The sequence below is a fragment of the Ctenocephalides felis genome, unplaced genomic scaffold, assembly GCF_003426905.1.
Source record: "Ctenocephalides felis isolate EL2017-DRISC unplaced genomic scaffold, ASM342690v1 CF-g0.4_SCAFFOLD_01492, whole genome shotgun sequence".
Classification (NCBI taxonomy): domain Eukaryota; kingdom Metazoa; phylum Arthropoda; class Insecta; order Siphonaptera; family Pulicidae; genus Ctenocephalides; species Ctenocephalides felis.
In genome coordinates this window covers 44,787,004-44,810,706 of record NW_020537646.1, presented here as the reverse complement: position 1 = coordinate 44,810,706, position 23,703 = coordinate 44,787,004, and the positions used below count along the sequence as shown (strand labels likewise).

At 30.2% G+C, this 23,703-nt stretch overlaps 1 protein-coding gene across 1 annotated transcript in view; it reads left to right on the top strand.

Moving 5' to 3' along the window:
- The window catches only part of LOC113371285 (putative transcription factor SOX-15), a 139,736-nt gene extending 117,844 nt beyond the window's left edge, over positions 1-21,892 (top strand). Inside the window, exon 3 of the mRNA XM_026611918.1 lies at positions 20,502-21,892. Coding sequence (XP_026467703.1) covers positions 20,502-21,892 — 1,391 coding nt within the window. The remainder of the gene's footprint in view (positions 1-20,501) is intronic.
- The last annotated feature ends 1,811 nt before the right edge of the window (positions 21,893-23,703 follow it).

Below are 23,703 nucleotides of genomic sequence, written 5' to 3'. Positions count from 1 at the left end.
CGCGGCGTTTCGCAACGCGTCGCTCACTTCAAATCTTTATAGACATCGGGCCGGGCTCGGCGGCTGAAAAATTATGCATCTGAATTTAACTATTCAACCGAGCGCCTGCAAAAGCGAACTCTATGGAAAGCCATTTAACGTTGAGTAATAAGTTCCTATGCGATAAATACAACGCATAAAATATTATGAGCGCGGACCGACATAAAACCAATCTGATCCGAAGATAAATCATCGCGCCTGCAAACAAAGATTTCATAAATGATACTTGAAACTGAATGTTATCGTTAAAATAAGTTATTTATGAGCCAATGCGGATGAGAGTAATTGAGTTGTTTGCATTAATAGGTAATAGGTAATCGGTTATAAAATTTGAGTAGTTTGCTTATTTTCTTAAATTGTAGGCGATCTGTAAACTGTACGTTTGATCAAATACATTGTATTAGATTAATGTTATTGCATCGAGTAGGGTAGAGCGGGGCTAGTTGGGCATAGGGGCAAGTTGAGCAATCGAAATATCTCGAAAAGTATTCACCGTCCGTTTAGGCATTATATGGCGGAAAGATAGAGGTTTTGGAGAAATAAACATCCCGCGATCGCTAGTGGCCGATGGACAAATGAGTGAGGCTCACGGGCGTTTTGTTTATTTTGAGTCCAAAAAGTAAAAAAGTAATTCATCACGAGTTTTCGTCTAGTTTAGTCAAATGTTATTTATTTTTAATCAAGTAAATGTTATTCTTCCATATAATTATAGTACTTTTAATATGCACAGAGATTCTGAGTATAATTCTCACGGCTTTTTTATAAACTCACTTTTATTTCGAAATTCCGAGTTGGGGTTAGTTGAGCATAGTTGCTAAACTTGTTCTTAACATTAACATTAAAGACAATTACCATTAACTTCCAGAAATCAATTAATATTTTTAAGATTTAAGCTAAGTCTATGAGTAATAATATAAAGAAATACTAAACGATTTTAAACAAAAATACTGAATATAATGGTAAAATAATTCCTAAGATACGATATTGTTTTGTTGATTCTACTTTTGGTTAATTATTCAAAGCAAATTACTATAAGTTATGTTTTTTTTTGTTAATAAAGACTATAAATATAGAACTGGTTATTAAAAACTTATTTTATTTCATCACTAATCGACATTGAACCTATGATTTCATAATACTTTCTTAGTGCTCAACTTGCCCCACCTATGGGGTACATTGAACATACTTGACTTTTTGCATTTAACCAGCTGTAGCTTTTAAATTTCACTTATTATCAAAAAATAGTATTAACACTTTTGTTAAACGATAAACAACAAATCCATTAAGCCGTATAGCAATTTATTGAGACTTTTCATTGAGGAGCTACATCCGTTTAAGTAAAAATTTGCTCAACTAGCCCCACCCTACCCTACTTATTTGCTCACGAGACTTTCATTTAACATTCGTCAATTGAAACTTATTAAAACATTTTGACAAACTTAATTTTTTTTATAGTTTATCATGACTCCATATAATATCAACCTTCCTGATATATTTGCAATCTCATTGTACTAACACAAACAAATTTCGTCATCAAGCATTATTAAGCAATATCAAATTAGAGTCGGCAAATAAAATATTACACTATTTACGGCTCACTTGATGCCTGAATTTCGTTTGGAGCAAGCTAGTTTTGATTGATTTTGATCGATGGCTTTCTTCCAATTTGGCGTAGCCACGGGCTAAAAACTGTGCGGTGCCATGCCGAAATGTTCTTGTTTACCGTTATAATAATCTACAATTGTTATTACCATGCCGCCTCAGTAATGGATAAAGAGCGCATATGTACTAACGAATGAACAGAAAGCTGGGCAGGATTGAGTATGAAAAATAGTATTAAAAGTAGTATCAAATAGTAATTTTAAAATGTATATTTAAAGATAATAATGGGCAAATTTTTCGGTAAAATAGACTAGTGTTATGAAAACGCTATGTAATGTTATGCTTTTCATATAAAATGGTACTAAAAACTTTCAAAATGCTATATGGTTGCTGTGCAGTCAGGCTTCTTAAATATAAAACCTGATCTAGAAAACGCACGAACGCTAAAGAGGAAATATTATCATAAGCACATCTTTCTGATGTGTTCTAATTCCTAATAACATATAAGTGAAGTTAGATTTTATGAGTAAAACACCTGATCGCACAGCAAATTTATAGTATTTTGACAATTTTTAGTACCATTTTATATGAAGAAACGCAGCGTTGCATACCATTGGACTATTTTCCGAAAGAATTGGTCTGTTGATATCCATATCTTTATACATAGGGGGAAGTCCCATAACGCCGGACGGCACCTAGCGCCGGGCACTCTATTCAAAACGTATTATTTAAGCGAGTATAAATCTTTTTACTTCAAAATACAAGTGAAAGGGGCGCGGGGGGCACAAAGATACAGGATTATATGCCGAGCCTCACACGGCTACGGCGGGAAAAACCGTTTGCTGTTTAAGACGCAAAATCACGGCGTCACCTAAATATCAATAGAAGTAATTCTAGTATATTTATGCATTTACATTTGAGTGGCATTCAAAGATAAAAGTAGTACTTGATTGTATCCGTAAAATGGTAGATAATTATTAGATATTTTAAACAATTTTAGTAAGTACCATCAAATGAACCGCAATGTCTGTCTCTTAGCACCGAACACTAAGTTGTCTTTTAGCGCCGGACAGTAAACATATTGATTATTCTTGTGAGAATTAACGCAATTTATTCTAATTATTTAATTTTGTTCTGTGTGAGTGCTAACGGTCACTACATACCAAAGTTGTTACCGAAGTTTGATTGATAATATTAATTATTTTTTAGTAAAGGTTGCGTTTTTGTTAATTTAGTTTGATTTCTAACTTATCTTATCTGACATAAGTCATAAATAAATAAACATTTCGTAAAATATTTTTTGATTTATTTATAAATAATCTTAGGTGTCCACCACTCGGGGACTTTCTCCTACATTTCCATAATATTGGTCGGCAGAATTGGCCCGTAAAAATTTATTACAAATATTTAATTTCAAGATGATCAATTACCATTTTATTTAGATTTTCATTCAAAAATCTTTGAATAAAAATCTAAATAAATTGGTAATTGATCATCTTGAAATTAAATATTTGTAATAAATTTTTATCAATCAGTAAAAATTTAGAGGGCTAATTAAAAACAGATAGATAATTAAGTTAAACAAAAACATAAAATGGCGTCTAATCTAATTCATACCAAGGTATTTTTAAAATATACTTCTAATATTTGGCCTATTATTATCCAAATCTTTATAGATACATTCTTATAACATTGGTCTGCAGAATTAGCCCATAAATCTTTGAATATAAATCTCAATTCAGTTTGAAAATAGATGGTATTGACCAGCTTGAAACTTAGTTTGAAATTATAAATTATAAAATGTTATTATTATGAAACTTAGAAAAAATATTTTAAAATTGTTAGGTATATTAAAGGATTTAGAGGGGTAAAAGGTTAATTTGATTACATATGTACATTTGAATGAACTTCTATTTGCAAGCCGTTTCTTGCTTATATGATTGAAATATCAAAAGATTTAAGGAATGTTTCCAATAATATTAGGTACTCGACGTATCCAGCTTGTGGTCTACCCGCTGTCCGCCAGACGAACGCTTATATAGAGGTAATACATCGCGCCCACGCGCAACTCCGAACGCCGAACGCCGAACTGAAAGTTAAATGTATAAGAACGCAAGAGTCAAGGATTTACCAGAGCGCCCGCCGTAATCAGGGTTAATGCGTGTCAGTCATTTTCAGCTCTTGCAATGAATGCCTTTGATGGATGAATTATTGATGAGATATCTGCGGAATTCTCAGACTGCTGGGCGCGTTCTTGACCGAAAAGATTCTGTGAATTAATTAGTCATAACGATGTTGACACAAATATAACAAAAAACAGAACGTAAATTTTATTCTGAAATATGACTCTATTGAATAGTTAATTTAGGTTCACATTAGAAAATGTATCTAAACTTTACTTTTACCCTATGGATTAGTGATTGGAGCAATTGGATTTTAATCAGAGATCCAAGGTTCGACACACTCCTCGGGCACCCTGATGTCAAACATTAGTGACATCGGTTTTTACTTGAAAATATAGATAGGATTGTAGTTCCAGTTAAAAAAGCTTTATTCCCGCATTCATGTATCAGTAAGAAATTTATCATGATTATAGAAATTGTAAAGATAGTGCAACGGTTTAGGTTGCCTTCTATAAAATTAACCTAACTTATCAAATCATTCCAACAGACTATGGAACAATTAAGTTCTGATCGCCATTTAAATAATATGTAAAAATATAAATACATTTTATAGAAATTCCTATTAATGCGAATCACATCAACTTTTTAGTCTATACTTTGGAGGTGTAATACTGCAGGGCGGGGCACAATTGTCCAATTTGACTTTACTCAAATATATTATGAAAACCAAATCAATTATATCGCAACAAACATAATCAAACAATTATTTGACTATATTAAACAAAACTTCTAGTTAACCTAACATCACAGTAAAAATGTGTTTTTTTGCTTTTTTTCAAAAATTTGTGACTGATTCTTTTTACCCCATCGGCGGGGGTGGAAAGAGACGACCAGGAGACAAACAGTTCTAATGTTTCATTATGAATTTTAAATGAGTTTCACGAAATAATAGCTACATTATTCAACCAATGAAAGATATAAATTTAAGATAACACAGTATATAACCTTGATCTGGTACTTTGTCAGAAATATTTATTAGCAAAGTTGGAACAACTATTTATTTAAAGTATCTCTTCAAAATTGCCCTTCTAACTGAATTTAATTTTTTATTTAATATTCATTTATGTTCCCACCCTTGCTAGGATAAAGGTGCCAACATTTGGATATTAACAGGCCAATTAATAGAAGTTTATTTCAAATGTACCATGTTATGAAGGAGATTTGACGACATTTGCAGTTCAACATAATTATATCTGTTTAGTATACCTATCTAATGACCTAACATCATTTTTACTCCTCTGAATTTTCACTAAATAATAACAGATATTTTACTTTTTAAGAGATCCAAACTTAATAATATTTTTTCCAACTTTCAACATGATATATTACCATTTTATTGAAATTTTTATTCAAAGATTCACGATGAATAAATGATTTAATGATTAAATGATTGCCAACCAATGTTCTGGCAATGTTCCTATAAAGATTTGGATATCAACAGGCCAACTCCCACCCACAAAGCGTAAGCTTTTATGAAAGTTACATAAAAAAACCTTTAAATCTAACTTAAAAACTAAATAAATATATTGTTTATTCAAACAGCAGGTTTAAAATATACATTTGCTTTACATTTATATACGAAAATTTGAATTAAGGAATTCAAATAAATTGATATATTTACTATTATAACACCGCCTCAAATTAAGATACATCTATATAGTATGAAAATCTGCAAATTATGTTTCATGTTATGGAATATTGAGCAAAATTTTTGAAAATGACCTCATTATTATAACGCTAGTGTCTACTTCCTGAGGCAAAAATTCTGCGGGTATATCAAGGCTGAAACATATGTATCATAACCTGACCCAATTATTTCTTTGCTGTTTCATATATGGAATGGGTAAAATACAGATCATTTTGATGTCGGCAAGCGATAAGTAAAATTAAAATATATAACTATTTCCATGTTAGTCAAGGGTCACGAGGTTCCAGTGAAGTTTTTCGCCGACCACCAGAGCGGCCACAGTCGGCTCAACGGCTGATATTACCAATAATGCACTGTTATTATGAACAACGGGGGCGTGTCACGGTTATTAATGCGTCTAATATTGTAATTTGTGGGGACACACCCGTACATAAACACACACGAAAATTCATACGCACATCCACGACAATCACACACCTGACCTCTTGAAAGCAGAAGAAAGATGATACCTGAGGGATGGTAGAAGAAAAAGGAAGTGATAACTGTAGAAGTAGAGTTAAAAAATAGTAATAATTTTCGATTTGGGACCATTTTGACAATATCGACTTAATTTCATATTATTTAAATCTCATCAATGTAAAGTAAATATTATTAATACATATACACTGCACTATATGGAAAAACCGTGCCAAACGAAAATCATTATACAAAAGCCCTTTTTGTTATCTTTTGCACAAACATTGAACAAAATTTTTTTTTATTAATTAATATATTCCTTTTTTTTTGCCGTCGTCTAAATAATGTTTTTTTACAAATTATATATTTTGTAAAAAATAATTCTGTTATTTGCTGAGCTTGAATGAATTTATGCTATCAATTATATATAAACACTAAATAGAAACAAAGATTTAAAACAATTATACTTTTAGTTTTGTTATTTCAAACAAACTAGCTTATACACACATAAAATTTAGTTTGGATCATAAAACGGGGAATTTCCATCTTATATAACATGATAGCATATGTTAGTATGTTATGTACCTATGAACTAATATAAAGATACTGTACTGTAACATACACTTTGTCGTGTTGTACTTTGACAATAAAATATTTTGACAGTTGAAAAACTGAAAACGTTATTGCAGATATAAGAAAATTATAGTTTAGTGCTTAAAATTTTGCGTAAATGCAAAATTAATAATATGATATGGTAAAAAAGTTATTTTCGAAAATCGTGTAGGATGGAAAACGTGTAAAACAAATACCGCGTAGGGGATAGGTGTATTAAATCTAATAATTCAATAATTCTTTGACAAATATTACGTATTTATCAACATTATTTTTTTATCTATAAGAGTTATGCGACTGATTTGATTATACAGTAATAAATTATAAAATCTTTATAATCAAAATCTATACATTCAGCACATTGCTTCTAATCAAAACATAACGCAATGAAACTTTTGTTAAAAAATGTAGTAATTGCCAAATCAAAGTTATTTTCTCATTTTACAAAGAATTATATAACCAAGAAATTAAAAAATATTATACAATTATGAGACTTAATATAGTAATTTATAAATAATCTATAAATTCACCGAGTTGCAGTAGCAGTTTATAATGTGAGAAACTGTTGCTGATTATTCAATGTGGATAATTTTTCGAAAAATATTAGTTAATTTAAAAAATAACCTGTTCAAATGGTTTTAATTATAATATTAAGGTCATTTAAATGGTTTAAATTAAACGGTGCGGTTGATCGTAACCAAAACTAATCAGCAAAATTCCCAAATAATACCTATTGAATAGATTTAGATTTTTTTAAAGTAATTCAGGATTCTTGTTCAAAACTAGATTTTTTTTAACTTTTTTGCTGATAATAAGGAAATTGCCTGACCGATCGTCGTGTCATTCAAGGTGTATTTTTATCAAGGTACGTCGAACAGTTCATAAAATTTTTAAAATCAGGGCATCCTTTTGTAGAGAACGTCGACGAAAGGTAAAAAATCGGCTCACATACACATCCATACTGTTTCCGAATTTGGTCTTCAACGATTCAGAAAACAAATATAGCAAGTCCGATTTTTTTCGTGAAAGCTTAAATACCGTAGAGAAGTTAATAGAATCCTCAACATATCAAAAGTCTTATTGAGAAAATTAACATTATCTTTTAAAATAAGTTCTGTATGATTCTGCATCCTTTTCAAGGGTATTCTCTAGCCTGTATTCTCGAAGAAGTAAGAAGATGAAACAAAACCGAAGGCGGAACTGAATGTTTATGCGCCGAACGACTGAAATGATATTCGAATTCGACGGGAAGTCGGCGTTGTGCTTTTGCGCCGAGCGCGCCGTGTGCTTTATGCGCTTTTTCTCTATTTTTGTGTTTATCATTTCATTTGTATGCTAGATTGCCAACAGTGCTGTAATCGGATGTCGAAGATATTTTTTTTATAACAAACTGCCGAGCAAGTTTGAAGTTCTTCATATATAACTATTTATTTCAATTCGATAGAATCTTATACTTTATTATTTTTGCTAAATTGAAAGACATTTCAGTGAGTAGAGTATGGCTGAGCTTAAAGACTTATAGGTAAAAAGGTTGACCACCACCTCAAAAACAATTAACAATACTATTTCAAAGTATAAGGAAAAAGGTGTGTAACCAGCCATCATCTTAATTGTTACGAGGACGCTATCAGGAGATAAACGGCCATATATCAATATTCACAACAAAATTCTTTTCTTTCACTTTTTCATTCCAAAAGTTGGTAGTTTTTCTTGGTTTTGAGCTTTTTTATGTAGATTATGTTATCTGAATATAATTTCATATTATACGTTATTTAATTGTGATGTGAGTGGGTAGAGATGTGGTGGTTATTGTTATTTTTTAAGTTTTAACCAGCCATCATCTTAATTGTTACGAGGACGCTATCAGGAGACAAACGGCCATATATCAATATTCACAACAAAATTTTTTTTTCACTTTTTCATTCCAAAAGTTGGTAGTTTTTCTTGGTTTTGAGCTTTTTTTATGTAGATTATGTTATCTGAATATAATTTTATATTATACGTTATTTAATTGTGATGTGAGTGGGTAGAAATAGGGTGGTTATTGTTATTTTTCAAGGGTTAAGTTAGATTCAACAGTTTTTTATATAACCAAATGTGCGTGGAGTAAAAAGAAGCAACTAACCCTTTACACTTTCAAAAATGTAAACAATAAGAAATAGTAAACAAAAATGTAAGTCAAGTTAAGAATGCAATTTTACAAGAGAAAAATCAAATTTAAGTTATTCCAACTCTTCTGATGAGTATTTCAGACAAAATACCAGATTAAGGTAATATACGGTGTTCGTTTTGTAAAAAATGTGCTCATTTCTTTATTTAATTTTATTCTACAATCTGTATATATTATTACATTAGGCAGAGAATGCTGACAAGTATACGGTAATATAAAGTTGATTACAAATTAGTAGATTAGATACCACCCTGGTGTATCCACTAGAGCTAATTAAAATATAATAATAAAAAAATTGTGCACATGAAAATTTTATTACATGCTTACAATCAGATAATTTAGTCCTTATTTTGTAAAATCCATTTAAAATTAGAAGTGGATGTCCCTTTTTATCCAGTCTATGGGATGGAAAGGAACAAATGACAAATTTTCGAAAAATAGTTATGAAACATTGTTTTATAATTATGAATTATCTGGAAAATTTCCCTTGGTTCGATGATTGAAAGTTGGATATATACGTGTTATGTGTTGTGATGTAGTTCATTTGGTGTAGACAGTATGTTTACTGAAAGTCAAATTGGTTCTTTGTGCCCGGCCCGAAAAAGATACTGTCAAAATAAACTGATTGAAGTTTTAGTCAAGTTTTAGTATAAAATTCTTTAATAAAACTTAGCATTATATTTGCAATTATAATACAATATGGTTTAAACTTCAGCCACAAACCTTTTCCAAAACTTTGGGTTGAATGAATTGGAAACCTGACGACCAATCTGTCTAATGCTGATACTATCAATTTGTAAATTAATAAAAAAAATTTATTACGTTATTAACCAATTTATTTACAATAGTAAATTCGTAGAAAATCAAATTAACTTCTACCAAAAGTAAGCAAAATATATTTTAGTCGCTCAGAGTGGACCCCAAGTGGGTGGTTCCGCATCTAAGTTATATCACACGCATAATCATACGGTGCGATCACACGTTCGCTCTCTCCTCCAAAGGCCGGAGACGGCAGATGAAAAAAGAAAAACAGTTGAATATCATATATACAAATAAATAATAAAACGTTTGCGACTTGTCCCTGGTAATTAGCTCCAATGGGCCCGTCCCATGCAAGCGAAACGCCGCTGAAGCGAAATCCACAAAATGCGCACGAACAAGAGTATTCAATCGGATTTACGAAGGATATCGAAAGAGTTGATATAGTTTGGTCTTAAAAAATCAGAAAAATTACGAAATATATTTAACTATAATGTACGTTGATAGTAGCTATAAAAAGTTTATTTCTTGGAGTTGGAATCTTGAAGCAATTATGACCAGCTCACGTCTACCCAAATGCCGCTAAATAGTTTAATTGTTTGAGCCAAAGCTAAAACTTTGGCTTGCAGTTTTTAGTAATTACTGAGAAATGTTTTTACTTTAGCTACCTGTAATCGAATTATTGCCTGATACTAGATACCTTATGACAAAACGCATGCTTTTTATTGAAGTTATCAAAGACCTGAGCCTCAATCAAGTTGCAATTCTTAAAGTATTTTTATATATAATGATAATATAGATTTACAAATGCTCCAATTTGGAATCGATATTCAGTTATTTCTGCGTGAACAAATGTATAATCAAATCAGAGACAATGCCAGTTTACTGTTAGATTAATTACATGTTTCATTAACCTGATAATTATGAGCATCGCCTACTTTTTATTTATGCATAACCGTAGTCTCGAAGGTGTAAACTCGTGTTAATAATATCGTAACGTATCGTGATTCATTAGCCGTTGCCTATATTTGTACGATCACCTACTACAATGACTGACGACTGAGTGTAATTTGAAATACTCGTATAATAAGAAAAAAACATTCCCGTGCTATATTTCTTAACGAGAGTTACTAGGTCAAATGTGGCATACCAGTGCATGTATGAAGTGTAGAGTTACGAAATATAGAGCATGATAGATTTGCTAAAAATCTGTGATGAATAGTATACCTTTTATATTCGTTTATTTTTAATTATCGTGTTTGATTAGATTTGATTAGATCTATAATACGTATAAATTCTACAATTTGCGAGTGAAAAGGGTTAAAGTTCACTTTGCAAGCAAAAAAAAAAACTGGTGAAGCATCTTCGCATATCAAAAATTTATTTTTTTAAAAAAGGTCTATATTGTTTCGAAAACTTCAAAAAGCTATATTTTTGAGGATTTTGTAATGATATTTTTGGAAAATTGGTCATCTATATTCCGTAATCTTTCAACTTGAGAAATGCAAGGACGCGCAACCATTATATCGCGAACAATATATATTATTTTATATATATATATATATATATATATATATATATATATATATATATATATATATATGCAGAATGTGAAATATTCCCAAGCACTAAATTCTAATTTAACAGATGGGCAATTTTCAGGGATGTCTTCAAACATTTATATCCTGCTTCTTCTTTTATTATTCCTGGTGTTATATTTTCTGTTTCGATTTCATATCCAGCACACGGGTATAAATCGTAAATTTCATACATCAGACTTCTTCGTTTTATAATTCCTCTTATTAGGTGGGTAACGCGATGTCGGCATGTAAGTCATGAAAAAATATAATATAAAAAATAAAACATCGACTATAAATGGTTGCAAAATGTCACAATATTTAAAAGAAATTATTTATACTTCTGAACGAGTTTTTTTTATATCGGATGCACTTAATATATAGCTGCGCACGTGCGCCTGACATGATTCGACGCTGATTTTTGGGTGTGTTGCTTGTTCCGATTCAGTTTTATTTTTTATTTGGGTTAGGCTTGTTTGTATTTATATTTACTCGGATAATTTTTGAGACATTGATGATTATGCTAATGATTGAAAAATTCATTTTAAATGAGTCATGAATTCAAGTATCAAAACAGGATACTTCACCAAATTATTATAATAATATACACTGTATTAGGTATAACCATATGGAAAGGAAGATGGTAGTCGAAATTAAAATACATTTCCTTTGATAACTTCAATAAAAAGCATGCGTTTTGTTATAAGATATCCAGTATCAGGCAATAATCCGAAAAATATGAAAGTCATGTATTTGAGTATTTTTACTCATTAGAACAATCAATACTAAAATCAAGAAGTTTGTTCTTACAATGTTCTCTGTAAAGCAAAAATCTGCCATCTGCACTAAATAAAATTATTAACTTCTTGTAGGGTAAGTTATAGTAATGGGACCAAAATAAAAATGTTTGCATATCTTCTCGTTTCAGAGGTTTCTGAACATTTATTATGATATAATTCTTAGAAATATTAGACAATGTTTCAGTATTCATAATAATCTACTTGAAAACATTTAATATTCTTCGAACATTTTGTCACGGTACGGGATGTTCCAGCAATTTTCCTCAAGGCAAGGTGCCATACACTACTAGTTACTTTTAGAAAACAGTGATTTATTCAAAATGAAGTACCATAAGGCCATTATAATGCTATCAAATGCTTCGAAACGCAAAGAAATTTAATTTTTTTGCAACCTTCAGAAGAAACTTGTAATAATGTGTCAATGTGCAAAATCTAATCTAATAATAATACTTGTTTGCCGCAACATTAGATGCTCAACTAATTAAAGGTTCTTATGATTTATAAACAAAACGCTCAAATAAACATCAATTACTTATACGTATATATATATATATATATATATATATATATATATATATATATAGGGTGGTTCTTAATATGGTTATTATTGAATTTCTTTGCTCTCAGGGGCCCAAATGCTTCCAAATTAATAAAAAAAATCTCTGAAAGTTTTAGCTATTAATATTAACTTTAAGATAGTCGTATGGACTCTCCAACAAAAGTTTCTTAGTTCTTCTTTCTAACAAATGTAAATACTCATTTTATAAAATATATCAAATTTTTCTTTTTTTTCAATTTTTTCATAAGAAATTTTGGTTGGAGTGCGGACTATCTTGAAGTTAATATTAAGAGCTAAAACACTCAGAGAATTTTTTTAAAATCATTTTTAAACATTTAAAGCCCTGGGAGCAAAAAAAAAATCGAAAATTTTTATAACAAGGACCACTCTTTATATATAGCAATCAGAACTTGAGAGTCATATAAGTTGTTGATTTTATATCCCATGTAGATAGGTGATTAAATAAAAATAATTCAACATCGGTTTTACAGATGGCAACCCAAAGAGTTGTCTGATCTTTGTGTGATAAATTTTATTATTACAATTTCTGTAAAAAGGTGAATATTTTATGGATGCAGCAATGCCGCATTTTCACTTGGAAACATATTTATTTCGATATTTTCAAGTGAAAACCGATGTTACTACTGCTTGACATCAGGTTTCTCGAAGCGGGATTGAACACGGGACCTCTGATTCAGTTCTAACCACTCACCCACGAGCAATAATTAGCCAATTAATCGAATTCAAGAATCAAATCATATAGTATAGTAGAAAACAAAAAAAGTTATATCACCGTTCAGAGTCTTAATTAACAATGATGAAAAACCATAGCTTCAATATCGTTAAATTACAGAGGTTCTGATGATTCGTTTAACTAATTCAATAAATAATCCTTTTGAAAACGAATTGATACAAAATATGAAGCGATGCTCAGGATCTGCTTTATTTTATTAGTGGCGGTGATAAATCTTTCCGCGTGTGGTCGATCCACTTCTATTCATATCGAGGATTCCTGACAATGACTTATAGATTTTTAATGATGTCAGATTTATGGATCGGATTAATTTAAAATGATACGAATATTATCACACAATTAACATCTCTTTAAATTTTATACAAATGAAAATAAAACGACCGAATGATATATGTTTTGTGTTCAAAACATAATACTGACAATGAGTTAAACACGAAAATGAGTTATTACTCAGTTAACATGATAATAAAAGATTAACAAATATTTAAAATGCCAAAGTATTGTAAAGATTGAATTATTAATAAAAAAGCAAATATTTATTTTTGCTCTTCAATATTAAATTAATTGATTTCACTGTCATAAATTTAATTTAATTAAATTAATCTAACAATTTAAAAAAAATTGAAGAAATGTGGGGACCAAGTTTGTTCGATATATATTAATATTATATGACCATTTTTTATTAAATTAAAATTCCGTTAATGTCTTGAAATAATAAATCATTGTAAGTGTTTTTCATGATATGTAATAAAGCGGAGCTTAAAGGTACACGGGTAAAATATCCTACCATCAATATCCAAAAACAAGTGAAGTTATTAGGAAGTACAGGGAAAAAGATAATTTTACTTTGGCATAGGTGTAAACAATACGAAAATAGTTAATGTAGGAGCAAGTTCCGTTAAAAAAATGATTAATGTTTATTCTAACTCTGCTGCTGATTTTTTCTGACAAAATACCAGATCAAGGTTATATACAGTTTTATCTTTGTAAAAAATGTGCCCTTGGTTAATAATGTAGATATTATTTTGTATAGTACCTACAAATTTAAAATGAAGACTTTGGATCTGTTTGACACATAGCTGTCACACAGTCAACAGTAAGAAAAACATTTCTCTAATTAAGAATTAACTGGGAATTTTATTGAACACAGTTTGACAGCTCTTTATTTGATACATGTTGTGATTTAGTTCATTTGGTTTAGACAATAAAATTACTTAAAGTCAAATTGAACACTTCTGTGCCCCGCCTTTCTCTATATGATGATGTTAGTAGTTCAATTCTTAATATTTACGTTATTTCAGTATATTTAACCGCAGAAAAATTCACGTACATATAATAATCTACAAATGGCCAATGCTAAAGTAATAAATCAGGACAAAATAGATTTGTCGAATTATAATATTTTTTAACATTCTGTATCATAAATATATAAATAATTTGTTGCTGCGAATAAGTATTAAGTATGTAGATTAAATATTAATTTAACCGCATAGCTCGTAGGAAAGTTTTCGATATGCATCATGAACATGTGTAAAAACATAATTAAATAAAAATTATTCGTCCATTATCACACCTAATAACAACACTAAAGTTACTGAAATATGAGTACATATTTAAATTAGCTCTAATGGTTTATATTCTCTAATTTATAACAGTCTGTGTTATTACCGACTGCTTTAAAGATTAATCAAAATTATGTTCATTATCAAGTAATTAACATCTTACAAAATATTATTACCGCTTAACACACCGCTGTGGACATGTAATTGCAAATTATATTCGACGAACTTTGATTACGGGTTTTTACGTTTTAATAACTTGATTAAAATTAAAAACCAGATAAAGCATTTAATCAGTTCTTCTAAATCGATCTAATGACTTAGTTTTTACTTGAAATTCAAATATTTATCACCATTTTTATTGGTTTCAAATTCATAACACGTGTAATAAATATTAATATTACAATATTATAAGGTAAATATTAACGTTATAGTTTAAATCTTTGGTCCAAATATCCTGTAGTTGCAATTATATGATGACACTATTTATACTTGGTGATAAACAAGATTTATCGACTTTTATTGACTTCGTGAAGATCAATTTGCATAAAAAATTGCTAAAATTTTCAATATTATATAGTAGTTTTTACTCCTGTCCTGAAATGGATAATAGATTTAGGAGTTTTCTTTCTTGTTTTTATTTATTTAAATGGCTTTATCCCAAAGGGACATTTTTGCCAACATACATTGATTTCATATATAAGAAGACTATATCACATAATATTAATTATATCATACATATAAAAACACAATGAACAATAGCACTAAAATAAATATCATTTATGATTTGATTCTTAGTCTAATGTTTTGGTTATGAGCACTGTTGTTTAGTCTACTGAACCTTAACTCTTTGGGGACAGCCGTCCACCTGATACTTTGTCAGGCTATCCAGTGAGACACAGGCTATTTTATAAAAAATGACTCAGTTTGCATTGAAACGTTGAATAGATTTCAAATAGCAGTTACAAACAGTGTTGTATTTTGAAAATAATTATTAGTTATTTTAGAAGTATTTTTAGCTTTCTAGTCTTTTTTAAATATAGCCATCCACCTACGTCGTTCTCGAGGCAAGAAAAAAAAATTGTGTACTCTGTTCTGACAGAAAAGCACCAGAAGGAAGGCGGCCAACATGATTTTATTGAGAAACATGTCAGAATGATAAAAAATAAATTGACCTAAAAGTATGACCTTTAATGACCACAATTTTTTATCAAACAAATTGCATAACATACACAATAAAATCAAGTTTACAGCCGGCACAGTAGATTGTTTTGAAATCGGTGCCGTCCCGTAAGGGTTAATATAAATTTTAAGTATACGTTATCTAATTGTTTCAAAAGATGTATTTTTATATAACATCTATAAAAAGTTACACGTAAAGTAAAGAGGACCATCGTAGGGTAAAGAAGATCAACTGATCCATAACCCTGGCAAAGGTGTGAACAATACAAAATATCATAGTAAATAAAAAAGTAAAAAAAGTTAGGAAAAAACATTTTACAAGAGTTGAATTAAATTAATAACTCTTCCAACTCTGTTGATAAACATTTCTGACAAAATACCAGATCAAGGTTATATACAGTGTTATGTCTGCTTAAAATGTACCCACGAAATGTAGCTCTTATTTTGTAAAACTCTGCAAAATATTTTCTGCGCCTATAGAGTAAAAAGGACCAGGTGACAAAATTTTGAAAAACAGTAAAAATAACACAATTCTACAATGATGTATTAGCAGGAGACTTCTACTGAACGTAGTCAGATAGTTGTTTGATATGGTTATTTGTTGAAATATAATTGGTTTGGTTTGGTTTGGTTTGGTTTGGTTTTCACAATATAATTGCTCTAAGTCAATATGTACCTATGTGATCCGCTAATGTGAATCATATTATTTTCAGAAATTTTAGTTATAAACTGGACGAACCTATTTATGCAGGTCTATTACAATGACGAGTCGAAGTGTTGAACTCATAAATGCATAAAACGATTTTTAAAATATTAAAATATACATATAGTGAATATTGACTATTCATCATTTCGATCTTAATATTTTTTATACCCATTTGAATTTCACTTATTTTATCATATGCCGAAGGTGTTAGAAAAGCAATTCTCTAATGAATAATGTCCACGAGAGTGCACGTGGCGCGGCAAGGACCTCCCGCCGCGGTCGCTCTCTAGGATAACAATAAAACTGATCGTACAAACATATTAACGGGCGTTACTTGAAATAGATTTTGGATGAAATCAAACGATCGCGCAGCAATCATTAATCACGCGGTCACCTGTCAGACTTAAATAACAACAATTTTTCAAGACACGTCGATAGCGCGAACTCGGCCGGGTTATGTCATTTCTAATTTGTTTGAGATACCAGAGCTACTCAAACCGATCACGACCTCAATTAGTCGAACGGATTTTGAAATTATCAGCAATACTTTGATCTAAATTAGTACTTTGAAAGATATGTGATAAATGTAGAGGAAATACAGACAAAATTACATTGTTTTCTATTTTGTAATGATATTTATTTATAGTTGGATAGACTATTTTTGCTGATATTATAACTAGGCTCAATCGTTTTTAGTCATATGTGGTTCATTGATTGTCACTAACATAGTTTTTTTTTTTAATAAGGTAGGAACTATAATAGCATATTTATTTAAAAAAATGCAACTAATTACAAAAACCATTTTGTCCATATAGTAACAAAGAAAATAATATACAGATTAAGATCATACTGAAACGCAGTTCAAGAAGGCAGTTCACAAATAAATTGATTTTTTTTGGTAGTTGATTTTTTAAGTCATACATGTAATTAATTTTTGTAGAAGTCATAACAAAAAAGGGATTTGCAACAAATGCAAGTATTTTTTACCAGTGGATTAACTTTGATAAGTTTTAATTTTTTTAACCCTGTGATACTTTCGAAATAGTACCATGTCATTGTACAAGTACATCGTTTCTCCCAAAGGTGAAAAAAATGAAAAATTGATCAAAATTCAACCAAACACGTGATTATTGCAATAACATTGATCGAAATATCTAGTAGTGGCATAGGTTTATTGATTTTGATAGAAATAATTACAAATAATAATACAAAAACATAGGAATATCATCCTCAAAATAAACTCTTCAAGTCAAGATGCGCGTTTGAATTGATTACTTGAAGAGACCGGAGTTGGATAGAGTAGTAAACTATTTTTTTTATATGAAAATACAACAAATTATTGATAACTAGTTACGTATCCGATTCAAAAATCCTATTGAGTAAAATTTATCAAAAAAAGAAAAAAAAGAATAAATAAAGCAAAAAAATAATAATAAATAATTTTCAAATACTTATAGCATCCACGTACACCAAAAACCAGATATTTATGTCAGTTCTTTTTACTTAAAGCTTCATTTTACTTAAAGATTAAATTTCTAAATATTGTTTAACTAATCTTTCATCCACTAAAGACACAAATTATTCTCTTTGGAAGGCAACGAAGAGATTAAAAAGGCCGATAGTACATATACCTCCAGTGCGTAAACTTGATGGTTCCTGGGCAAGAACACTTGCAAAATACATTCCAGCCTCATCCCCGCAGTTGCAACGTAAATGATGAAGATTTTATTCACAATTGTCTACAGAATGTATCTATACCAGGCCAAATAGTAAAACGCATAACGGTGACCGAATTGAAAAATTATGTCAAGGCTGCAAATCCTAATAAATCTCCTGGACCAGATAAAATTACGATAAAAATGATAAAAGAACTGCCAGAAAAGGGATTTAGATTATTAACAATAATTTTCAATTCAATTCTTAGATTAAAAGTGTTCCCTCAAGCTTGGAAAATAGCTAAAATAATTCTTATACCTAAACCTGGGAAAGATCCTCATTTATTGTCTTCCTATAGACCAATAAGCCTACTTCCTTGTGTTTCGAAGATATTTGAAAAATTATTACTCCACCGCATTAAGTCAGAATTGTTGAATCAAAACCTAATTCCAAATCACCAATTCGGCTTTAGAGAACAACACTCAACCATAGAACAGGTACATCGCCTAGTAAATATAATTAACGAATCGTTCCATGCAAAAAAATATTGTTCGGCTGTGTTTTTAGACGTTGCGCAAGCATTTGACAAAGTATGGCACACTGGTTTGTTGTACAAACTAAAACTCTGTTTATCAGAACCGATATTTTCAATAATAAAATCGTTCCTTGAAAATAGGGAATTTTTCGTCAACATTAACAACGAGGAGTCGACCAGAAGAAAGATCCTTTCTGGGGTGCCCCAGGGAAGCGTCCTTTCTCCAACTCTATTTCTTATATACACAGCGGATTTTTCTTTATACTCCGGAACAAGCGTGTCGACATTTGCTGACGATACATGTATCATTGCCTCCAATAAAGATCCCGCAATAGCTTCGCAACTATTACAAGAACATCTAGATATTGCTACAAAATGGCTTTCTTTATGGAGAATTATGACAAACGGATCAAAATCTACGCATATCACTTTCACGCTGCGTACTGGTATATGCCCTACAATTAAGTTAAATGGACAGGAAATCCCAGTAAAAGATAGCGTAAAATATCTGGGAATACACCTAGACACAAAATTAAACTGGAGAGTTCACATTAACAAGAAAAAACAGCAGATTGATGAACTATTCAAAAAACATTACTGGCTACTAAATAAACGTTCCGAACTATCGACAAATAACAAGTTAATTATTTATAAATGTATTTTTAAACCAGTGTGGTCTTATGGGATTCAACTATGGGGCACCGCCAAAAAAACCAATCTACAGATTATCCAGCGAGTGCAGAACAAGATCCTAAGGCAGGCATTGAACGCACCTAGGTACGCTCCCAACTGGCTGATTCACCAGGACAGCAACTTATTGACAGTCAATGAAGAAATTCTACAAAAAACAAGCAATTACAAAAAAAGAATAGACGAGCACCCAAATTACTTGGCCAACAAAGTATACTCAGAAGCGCGCCCAACAAGACTAAAACGAAAAATTCCAAACGATCTTATAAATTTGTAAATTATTATTATTATTATTGTTATTATTACTATTATTATTTTATTATTATTATTATTATTATTATTATTATCTTACTATTTCTATTATTGTTATTTTGTTATATTTTATTATTTTTCTAGTATTATTTTATTATTCTGAAATTTTATTTATATTATTTATTAATCTTATTTTTATTATTATTTGCTTATATTTTACATTAAATCATATTACGGATATTATTTTCATGTAAATTTTATCCTTTGCTCTTTTATTTATTTAAATTTATATTATTACTCAATCAATATTACTTGATGTTAATAAATTAGCAGTTGTAATAATTATTGAAATTAAAAAAAAAAAAAAAAAAAAAAATATTTATGAACATTCGTTCAGAAGGTGAAGTTTTGTAATCAAAATGGAAATAATATCCAGTATTATAAATAGTCCAAATTATAGTCAAAGTTTCAACATATGTGTACATTTAAGTGTATATAAGTATAATTGGACTACATATTATCGTACTTGTGACTATTTTATATAGGCTGTTTGTTAATATATATTTCAGCCTAATTTTTTTTTTTTTGAGTTAATTTATAAATTATTTTTTCTCCGAATTAAAATTTCATACCACTTACATTTTAATTGTAGTCGCAAATAAACAATAAATGCTTAGGAAAAATATGATGTCATTAAATTAGTTGTGAATAAATGAGCAAACATTTGTTTAGTCTTATTCAATTTTGTCTTTTATCTTTCAGGTAAGAAATGGCGCTCTCTAACTCCGACTGATCGGAGGCCTTACGTTGAGGAAGCGGAACGTCTGCGCGTCATCCACATGACAGAACATCCAAACTACAAGTACCGTCCACGCCGTCGCAAACACGCTAAAGGTCGCACGGCCCCAGGATCGGTTCCTCAAACGCCACAAACACCTGATCATCAAATGGCCTCAGACCAGCAACGATTCCGGTTGCACAGTCCAGGTGGATATGTTCCAAATAATAACAATCCTGGTGATATGTCACCAGGTTTGGGTTACTCTAGTCCAGGCTTAGACTATGACTATTCAACAAGGTTGAGCGTAAACAGTCCCCTCTCTAACCAGTACATGTCTCCGTATCATCAGGGTTATTTAAGTAACGGATACACTGGTTATCCGACAAGTAAGGGCTATGGAAATATTCTACATACGCCAGAATCATCTCCCACTCAGTCTCCTGAGCCTACCTCCAGGTCTAATAAAGACGAGAAATTAATGGAGAAGAAACAACCCGAAGACGCTTTACCAACGCCTGAAATGTCTCCAATGGAGCATGAAAAAGAAAACGCGGTTACCACCTGTCAATATAATGACGATAAACAAAGACAGTTCCAGAAATCTTATAGAAGTTCTGTAACATATCCAAATGCTTCAGGATCAACAATAGCTGCGATGGGTGTAGCAAACGGCATGTATGTAATGTGCACAAATAGAGGTTTGTTGGACCAAGGACCAGTAGTAACTGGAACATTTTTTCCACCGGTAGCAACTTCTCAGGATCATCAACATCTAGGAACAAACACTCAGGCTATAATGACAATGCCTTCAATTCAATCAACAGCTGAATACGATTATTTCTCAAGTTATCCAACACATCAGTCTCAAGCTCCCCAGGCTCAGCATGTCTTGAGCAATGGGTACGAATCAGAAAAACAATGTCCACAATACGCTACTGTGTATCCAGAATCTAACGACTCACCGGATAGTGAAGTCGACGCAAGGGAATTTGACAAATATCTTAAGTATGGTGTATCTCAAAATGTAGCCGACAGCAACCACAATTATCAGGAAATAGTGCAACCGCCAACATATCATTCAGATCCGTACTATCCAGGCCCAGAACTGACAACAGAATATCACACGGTTAATGATGGATTCCATTCAAACGCAGGTTCTTACTATGGAACCGATAGAATGTATTACGACCCTGTATTACCAAACGGTCAAATTATTGTACCCAGTACACCTCTGAAGATGGATATGTTGCCACCTGTCATGAATCAATATGCTGGCGAATTTGTAGCCCAGGCTGATGTTCAAGCCTTAAAGGGCGATGATGACTTTAGCGTGATTTTGGCTGGTGTTAGAAAAACGTGTTATAGCAATTGATTTTTTATGATTTAAATAATGAAATTTTATACAGAATATAGTAGTATAAAACACTCATTGTCAGTAAGTGTTCTTAAGACTTACTCGTCCATAAATCTTCCATTTTTGATAATCGTTTTGTGATTATAAAATAAATAATGGTGATAATAAGAAACTCAATGTATGGTATGTTAAGTATATGTAAATATTGACCGCCTTGAAATTTTAGATTTATATGTGCAAGAGAATAGTCGTTTAGAAATATGGTATGAATTTAAGATTTTCGTTCTAACGTATTTCAAAATGATGTACAGATTATCATTAAATGCGGCATGTTTTAATATAATTCATTAGTTGTTTTTAAAAAATATTAGTAGTTTAGCCGCAAATTGTTTAGAATAATTGATTTTCATATTTATTAACTATGTAACCAAAAACATTTATTATATATAATACTCAATTCAGATCTAAAATGCCAGTCCTATATTTAAATCAACTAAAACACTCAATTGAATTTGTACATATATGAATATTGATTATGTAAAAAAGCAATAATACTGGTTTTTATTGCAATGCACAATGTTGGCCGGCACATAGATTTATTGATTGCAAATATTACATATATTTTCTATGGATATAAACAATGCTTTAATTACCTTCCAATATATATTTAAAATGTAAATAAAGTGTATATTTTAATGAAAATTCTGAAATTTACGCAAGTTTATATACAATATAATTTCGTATATTTATAAAGTAATTAAAAGTTTGAAGATGTAAATATTATATTGTAAACTATTGTTGCTTAGAAGAAAATATATAAAAGACAATTTGTAAATAAAAAATATAACGAATTCCTTTTGTATAATATTTGAAAAAAAATGATTCCGTATACATTCGTTGTTATTGCAGACATTCCTGATATTAAGTTTATAAGTAAACTATTTTTAAAAGTATTATTAGAGGAGGCGCTGAGCGAAAATGCGACTATAAAATATTATAGACTGCTTCTAGAGTTTTAAAGAATTTTAACAATAATTTTGTCTTAAAAGATATTTAACTTTACAAATTGTATTTAAAATATGCAGCAGTTTTATTCATATAATTTTATTTCGAGATTATACCCTTACTAATATTTTATAAGCGCATTCCCTCTATGAGCCTCCTCATCTATATTTTAGTTTATTAAAACTATTGAAAAGTGTAAGTCTTGATATTGTTATGCAATAGATCTTATATATAAACAACACCAAAGTTTAATGTCATTATGTCATATTTTGCATATTCGTATAAATAATGAGAAGATGCAATTAGGTAAATCCCATTTTTATTATTTTACGCTTGTTATACGAAATTTTAAAGAATTATGACAAATAAATTTTATGGATAGTATAAATATGACAGTTACATTATAAATAGAAATGTAATTTTTATCTATATTAGGCAATAAAATATTTTTCTAGCATATTTAAAAAACTTGTAAAATGGGACAATAAAATCTTTAAAAAAAAATTACAATTGTTTATAGAATATTTTCATATATTACTTTTATATTCGTATAATTTTCTATTTCAGATTAATATCAAAATTATTTCACAAAATAAATAAAAAAAAAACTAACTCTTTTCACTGGTTCAATTAATATTTAAAAATAATGAAGAAGAAATAAATATTTCTCCGATAGCTTATGATTCAGATGCTAATAATTTAGCGAAGTCAACTCTCCTATAACGCGGTAAGTGCGTAGGGTGTAATATACAACCGCGGAAATAAACAAAAAAAAACAGCATTTGTACAAAACAAACAATTTGCATCGCATAAGTTTTTATTGA